This window comes from Strongylocentrotus purpuratus, unplaced genomic scaffold (assembly GCF_000002235.5).
Source record: "Strongylocentrotus purpuratus isolate Spur 01 unplaced genomic scaffold, Spur_5.0 spur5_scaffold_14, whole genome shotgun sequence".
Lineage (NCBI taxonomy): Eukaryota > Metazoa > Echinodermata > Echinoidea > Camarodonta > Strongylocentrotidae > Strongylocentrotus > Strongylocentrotus purpuratus.
Genome location: NW_022145599.1, coordinates 20,535,356 through 20,543,683, shown reverse-complemented (window position 1 = coordinate 20,543,683; position 8,328 = coordinate 20,535,356). Strand labels below are relative to the sequence as shown.

At 37.2% G+C, this 8,328-nt stretch overlaps 1 protein-coding gene across 1 annotated transcript; it reads right to left on the bottom strand.

Annotated features, from left to right (window-relative positions):
- Positions 1–337: 337 nt before the first annotated feature.
- On the bottom strand, positions 338–7,036 carry LOC752765. The gene is made up of 5 exons (XM_030984429.1): positions 6,969–7,036; positions 5,404–5,691; positions 4,125–4,349; positions 3,209–3,631; positions 338–1,376 (listed from the first exon to the last, which is right to left on the bottom strand). Exons 1-5 carry the CDS (start codon positions 6,985–6,987, stop codon positions 1,168–1,170), a joined length of 1,164 nt encoding a protein of 387 aa, XP_030840289.1. The 5' UTR covers positions 6,988–7,036; the 3' UTR covers positions 338–1,167.
- Positions 7,037–8,328: the final 1,292 nt, after the last annotated feature.

The following is an 8,328-nucleotide window of genomic DNA, read 5'->3' as shown; positions in this document are numbered from 1 at the left end:
TTATACAATCAAGTTGAACCAACCAACTCGAGCATGAAATAACAACGGACAAATATACATTTGCACGCTAAGCCAAAAATCACATCAAATGGCTTATAATAAACATGTTATTGCTTGGTGAAAATTGTATATATTGAACTATCCGTTTTCTTAGATTATGTGGGAACATAATTTATGAGAAATATTCGTATAATCGCTTTTCCATTAATGGACAAGCATATTTTTGTATTCATACAGTAAATGTGTTCATTTCTTGTACTGCAGGACAGCAGAACTTTATATAAGACAGAAAGGGAGGGAGGGGGGGGGGGGGGTGGGGCGGGGAGGAGAAGACTGAAAAACGTTTTAATCTTCTATCACTAAAAATGAAATCAATTTCTGTAATCATGTAGGGGGTCCAAACTTGGTAAATCCATCAATTTCAAGGAGATTCATCAAACGATAAACGATCTCAATGCCGTATATACAAGCCTATAAAAGCATCAGCTCGACTTCTTCATTTGCTGGCCTTATAATAATAATAATAATAATAATAATAATAATACGTTTTTTTTTATATAGCGCTCAATACACCGATCCAACGATGTGCCTATAAAGAGAAGCTGATTAAAAACTTCTAGCCTGTTTACTTTTGCAGTGCTTCACGGCAGATTAATCATGAAAGATCAAGTCCGGTTCGACACACTTCATGGAAGCAATTACATATTCATGAATTTGATACCTAAACAATGGGACAGTTTAATAACAGAAATAATTATGAAAAACATCAATTTTTTTGTATAGCAGGCATGTGCGAGCAGAATTACGAGAAGCACGTCACAACGCAACAAATGAGCATCTATTACTTAACTTAATCCATGATAGTAGGGTCAATGCCTAAAGTTTTCGCTCAGACGACTCTCTCTCTCTCTCTCTTTTTTTTTATCCCAATAGTCCCGCAGACAGGGACAAATGTTTATCAACTGACATCTTTTTCAAAAAGAAGTTATCAGCACAAGAATTTTGCAAAATCATCATGAGGCAATTTTCAGTGGCCCTTCCCTTCATCTATTTAAATGTCCGAACATAACAGTGATGTAGCGTAATCCGATCTTGTTCAATTTGGGAAGTATAATATCTTTTTGAAATTGCCTTGGGTTGTTTTCTCGAAAGTCTTTGCCATCGTATTTAGAGTAATCTCCCGACAAACGTCTCTAAACTTGTCGACTTATCGTGAAAGAGTTGGACATCGGGAACGTTGAGCCGTCCTGCCACAGCTACACAGTCTGCCAATTCATAAGTCGTCGGCTGGGTTCGGTGAATTGTCTCAAGCTGGATTTTTAGGATTTCAGGCTTGTACTCGAAATCGTGTACAATCACAGCCATGCGACTTCTCCCTGAAGAATAGAACAAATGAAACGTACAAAATGACTTGAATATTGTCCGTCGATGGTTAGTACTAGATTTAGATGATACTGGGTCTAAAATAAAAAGAAACGTTTGACGATGATAAAAGGGACGATTTGAAGATTTCTGGATCAAAATCACTAAACATCCATCAGTCACGTATATAAATAATGAATTCATATCATGATAAACCCATCACGTAATTGATAAAAGTTTTCAAATAATTATCTCCTTCATCAACTACACAAGCACACAGCATCATGCGGCTAATGTGGCCCCAAATTTAAAAAATACAAAACATACCTCTACAATAACTTTGAATTTATTCAATCACTCACACAATCAATCACTCACACAATCAATCACTCACTCATACAATCAATCGCTCACACAATCAATCGCTTACACAATCAATCAATCACTCACACAATCAATCACTCACACAATCAATCACTCACTCATACAATCAATCACTCACACAATCAATCACTCACACAATCAATCACTCACTCAATCACTCACACAATCAATCGCTCATACAATCAATCACTCACTCAATCACTCACTCAATCAATTGCTCACACAATCAATCACTCACACAATCAATCGCTTACACAATCAATCACTCACACAATCAATCGCTTACACAATCAATCGCTTACACAAAAGTTTTCAAATAATTATCTCCTTCATCAACTACACAAGCACACAGTATCATGCGGCTAATGTGGCCCCAAATTTAAAAAATACAAAACATACCTCTACAATAACTTTGAATTTATTCAATCACTCACACAATCAATCACTCACACAATCAATCACTCACTCATACAATCAATCGCTTACACAATCAATCACTCACACAATCAATCGCTTACACAATCAATCACTCACACAATCAATCGCTCATACAATCAATCACTCACTCAATCACTCACACAATCAATCGCTCATACAATCACTCACTCACTCAATCACTCACTCAATCAATTGCTCACACAATCAATCACTCACACAATCAATCGCTTACACAATCAATCACTCACACAATCAGCCACTCACACAATCAATCACTCACACAAGCAATCACTCACACAAGCAATCGCACACACAATCAATCGCTTACACAATCAAGCGCTCATACAATCAATCACTCACACAATCAATCACTCACACAATCAATCACTCACACAATCAATCACTCACACAAGCAATCGCACACACAATCAATCGCTCACACAACCAATCAATCACACAAGCAATCACTCACACAATCAATCACTCACACAATCAATCACTCACACAATCAACCACTCACACAATCAATCGCTTACACAATAAACCACTCACACAATCAATCGCTTACACAATCAATCACTCACACAACCAATCACTCACACAATCAATCACTCACACAAGCAATCGGACACACAATCAATCACTAATCCAACCAATCACTCACACAATCAATCACTAACACAACCAATCACTCACACAATCAACCACTCACACCATCAATCACTCACACAATCAATCGCTTACACAATCAAGCGCTCATACAATACATCACACAATCAATCAACCATTCATACTGCAAACAATAATAGGCCTACCCATTCAATCAGTCACTCACCGAATCATTGAATAAAGCGAACATTCAAAGACTCAGTCATACAACCCACCAATCAGTCAACCAGTCAAGGCATACAAAAAAAATTATGCAACCAATCGAGTAAGATAAATCTATCAATTTGAATGAAAGATAAATCGAGCTATAGTGTTATAAAATAGTTATACCCCAAAATACCAGATTTTCACTTACCAAAGACTCGATTGCAGTACTTCAGGAACTCGTCGTAGATTGAGTTTTGAACATCCGTGATGGAGAAACCCCTGTTCTGCACCGAATGGCAGAGAATCATGGCATCAGTTTTATCCACCTCCGGGGGAAACTTGAAATCCTCCGGGCGACTGTAAGGCAGCACTTGCTCCTTGATCTCATAACTTGAGAACGATTGCTTTAACAAAGTTTGTAACTTTTCCTTGAGTCCTTTGACACTGTCTAGCCCCCACGAGGTGCAGATATAGATGGCGAGCTTGTGGGATCTCGTTACCATCCCAACAGGGCCACCTGATGATGTCGTGCCAAAGATATACATACCTTTCTTATCTTTTTCAGATTTGTTTAGTTTTTGTTTGGTGTCAGAAGTGTTTATCTTGGGAAGCGTTGTTTGACTGATATCAGCTGTTGTCAGAATAAAAGAATGTTTGTAAATAGTTATGAAATACATGTATTCATTTAAAAATACATCAATAATAGGCGGCGACAAGAAAATTGTCTTAGAAATGGCTAAAAGCCATGTACGTGATTTAAAGATGTTATACGCTTGTGACATAATTATGTGAGTAATAGTATCTGACGTAAATCAAGAGGATTAAGGAGATCAATAACATCACAGATAGTTATAGATAATGGAACGGTGATATTTGTCACTCAGAAACATCACATGGCCTATTGAATAAACCTATAGTTAAAGATGTAATAGGCTTGATATTGATCAGAGTAGGGCAAACTTTAACTGTATGACGCCTTCATTGCCGGTTGCTCTCAATAGCAGTATGAAATATGGAATAGCATAGCTTAATGATAGCTCTCCATGTGAGATATCTCTTCTACACGTAATTATAAAAAATAAATTACTTCGTAAAAAGAAAAAATCAAGAAATGTCTTACTCACCATTTGTAGGAGTCGACTTAGAAGCGTCCTCCAGGAACTTCTCCAAGCTCTTCCAATCTTTCTCCTGAATCTCTGGGATCTTATCTATCATCCCGCAGATCATGACCAGGCCCGCCTTCTCAAAGGTGGACCACTGGGTGTGCTTGAAAGTATTCATCGTCACTGCCCTCACCTCATCTTTCTCCTGTCTGAAATCGTGAGCAATGACCACGATTCTTTCTTTTCCTAGAAGGCACAAGAGGACAAGACAAAAAGAACCATTGGCAAATCGTACTCCTATAACATCTACTATACAAACCGTACACTGAACTTTTCATTCGCCACCAGGACCAATTTGCACGGTCGCGCGTCAATTGGCAGAAAACAAATGTTACTAATATTAACAGAAAGATTGCTGTGTGGAACACAACATTTTGCAAAATCAACAATCTCCGGTCTCGATTAGCAACATTAACAGCCTTTTGACATCAATTTAGAGTGAATCTTCACTCGAAATATTTAAATGATCTCGAAGACTTCAGTAAACATATCGCATATAAAATACACTGTGGAACTGGGAGATCATTTGCGTGACTCTCAATGAGTTCATTAAATTTCATCTCTTTCTTCCAATACTGTTGTCAGCAACAATAGTGATGAGTATTATCTTTAACTTTGGTGATAAAATTTTGATAACCCTTTCCAACTCTTTCATCCGCCCAAATTATTGATCTCATCGTTAACAATAATGTAGTTCCTAAGAACTGCATTTGCAGTGACCCGTACGTGATAGGCTGAGTTTTGAGATGTACCCCAATATATGCCAAGACTTATTTTATTATGTATTGTGAAAAAGACTATTATGTTTTAGAGTCATGGTAATCTTAAGTTCAGAGCAGGAATTTAGAACGAGAGACCAAATTCCAGAAATCAACATTTCAAATTCAATGAAATTTTGTATGAACCAATGTCAACTATGTAGGCAACAGTGTAAAAGTGTAAAGTTCTTGAATGATCAAAATGGAAATAAATTGACTCATTCTTGCTAAAAACCATATGCATTGCACACAGATATAGGTATATGGGTTTCCGGGATGGGTTTGAAAACACATCAGGCTTGAAAGTTCGGTACAAACTTTTCACCTACAGTTCTCGTCAGATTTCGTATCTGAAATCATTTGACGACCAATCCTTTTTAGGGGACAATTTTACTAAAATGACTGATATACAAAGTATGAGAAAGCTAATGAACTATTTATTCATCTTTACTATAACTCGACCTTTTCTTTCATTAACTCACCAAGCGTCTTGTTACAGTAATCGAGGAACTCATCGTAGAGGGAGTCTGTTACGTTGGTGATGCCGAACCGCCTGTTCACGATAGAGTGGCAGAGAACCATGATATCAACATCCTCAGTGAATGTGAAGCGTTGTAACCCACTGAAGGGGAGCACAAGGACCTTCACGGCTTCTATGAGATCAGGGCGAACCCTCCGCAAGTTTATAAGCTTTTGCTTCAAACCCTCTATGCTGGAAAGGTGCCATGATGTCATTAGGGTTACGGTTACCTTTCGCTTCTCTAACTTGCCTATATTTTAATTTAAAAATGAAGAAGAATGTGTGAATAACATGACTTCGAACAGTCGATCTAGACTAAACTGTCTTTTCACGTTATTTGGCTTCTGAGCTATAGAATCATACAGTTCTAGGGAAAGTAGGGAAGATAGTAATGACTATCTTAACGGTTGTACAAATCAGAAAATACCTTCTCAACATTTCATTATATATACATATTTATGTGTCTTTTATTCTAGGTATTTCATAACCGAATTTTGTCCGCAATAAAGTTAACTAAATAATTGTCTTTGGACATCGTCTTACGGCTATATTTTCATAACAAACCGGAAGCAAAGAATTACACCACTAGAGAGGAGGAGGAAATTAAGGAGGAGAGAGTGAAGTTGAAGGTTTAAAGTATAAAATATGGGAAGTTTGCAAAAGGCATACAAAATCATAATTCATACTTATATAATAATACTAAATATTTTACAGACGTCTCAGCTCGTATAGATTTCATCAATATTCTGAGCCTGATAACGAAAGGCATGACTGATAACTTAACTGTATATATATATATATATATACTTCAGTGTGATGGGTAGTTACTGTAAAGGGTAAACATTTCGGCATTCTTCTCGGTAGTCTTGGAAAGAAATTATCATGCTTTACTAGCTATTTGATCATTGTATATCAAAGTATTTGCCAAATCTCCATAATTTAAATGCACTAAAAAGTAATCTTTTACAATGTGCCATTAACAGTATAATTGATATTGTGATCACAGAAATGCGGCACCATAATGACAGGACGAACAGAAATATTGAACATAATGAAGCAACGGACACAGTGAGTAAATGTTAAAAGGGAGGGAAGGGTGGGGGGGGGGGGAGGAGGGAGTGGAGAAAGAAAGTCCAAAATAAATGTTGAAATCATTTATCTTCATAAATGTACGCACTAATACAATATCATGATAATTATAAGAAAGGGTATGACGAACACAGGCGCAAAGAGTTGCAAGAAATAAATGTTACGTATACACACAGGAAAAACTAGTACTCCCAATTTTTGTTTTGTGCTCCTTTTACTAAACCACAAAGGCACCTCAAATGTGCATATATACATTTTTCATTTTTTGGCTTTAAAACAAATTCGGTTCTTCATTATATACCCCTGTTCTTTCACAAAGTCCTAGATCCGCCTTTGCATATAGCTGCAAAAAATAACATACGGCATGTGAAGCAAATTATCCTCTGTATGTATAGTTTTTACACACAGATGGAATAAATGAGAATGTAGAAGATATACCTTGTTCTCGATCCAACATATCAGCCACATTTTGCAGTTGTGAAGACTTCAATGCTGCCAACAATTTCGGCATCTGTTCTGCTTTAGCTGTTCTGGGTTTCCAATCATGCAACATACGCAAAGTCCCAGATATACCGCGAGGACCATTTTTAATCCAGTAGCGGCTGAAACCAAGCTTTTCTCCAAGCAGACGTATCTTGTCGAAATTATCACCGATAGCATCAGCCACTGTCTTAAGTTTGGCTTCAGTGAGTCCGCCTTGAAGGATGAAACAAAGGTAATTAATGAAACTCAGTTAATACGTATTCATTTTTTGATGCTTAGAAACGAAGATAAAGGATAACATTTTTCCAATTCCAGTGTTGTTTTATTGTGCTTCATGTGTCTATTGCTAATTTTTATGTATTATATACAAAATTATATATACGTGTCACATGCATTCGGAAATTTGTAGGGCCTCCCGTATTCATTGAGAGAATTGAAGGTCATTGTCCATTACTTCAGAAATATCAAGTGGGGTCACATCGCTGACAAATGTGGCTAAACAGCTGAAAATTTAAGGTAAAAGAAGGTAAATAATGTTACATTGAGATGAAAATATAACTTTCAAACAAAATAACTATCAAACCTTTATCTGTGTAATCCTTCATGGGGAGTTGTGACTGGGACGGGTCATCGCTGGTTGCCGACTGTTTTGGACCAACATGAACGTCCGCTTCTGAAGAGGATGAAGGTGCAGTGTTGGATCGTCCGTAACCAGAACGAACTGGTTCTGTTTTCTTCGTAGTGGAAGTGCTAGGAGCTGAAAGATCATTTCGGTCGAAAGGTTGACCTGTATAATTCGAATTATAAAAAAAGGGTGATTAACTTCGGAGTTTGAACTACTTAAAAAACCTTATGCAAGTTATCAATACTTATCGATTACTCTGTGTTGCCTATGGAAATCATGTTCTCATTAATATGTGATTGTCATCCTTGTACATTAAGTTCAATATGTGACGCACAAGGATGTTGAAATTGCCTTGGGTAGATTTTTTTTAAATTACCTATTCGACCATGTTTATGGTTATCTAAGCGGCAGAAAGAAGATAACTATATAAACTTCATACCTTCTTGTGAATGGAAGTCATCTGCCAGGTGTTTCAGGTTTGCTTTCTTTAGCGCTTCCAGTAAACCAGATATCTGCTTTGCATCAGGGGTGTTCTCTTTCCAGTCCCGTAACATGCGCAAGATTCCAGTACTATCTTTTGGTTTACCACCATATCCACAATACCCATATAGTTTTGTACGGTTGAACCCGAGATTCTGACCTAGCGAACGAACATTTCTATACTCCTCACCCGGAAGAGCCTTGGCCAGC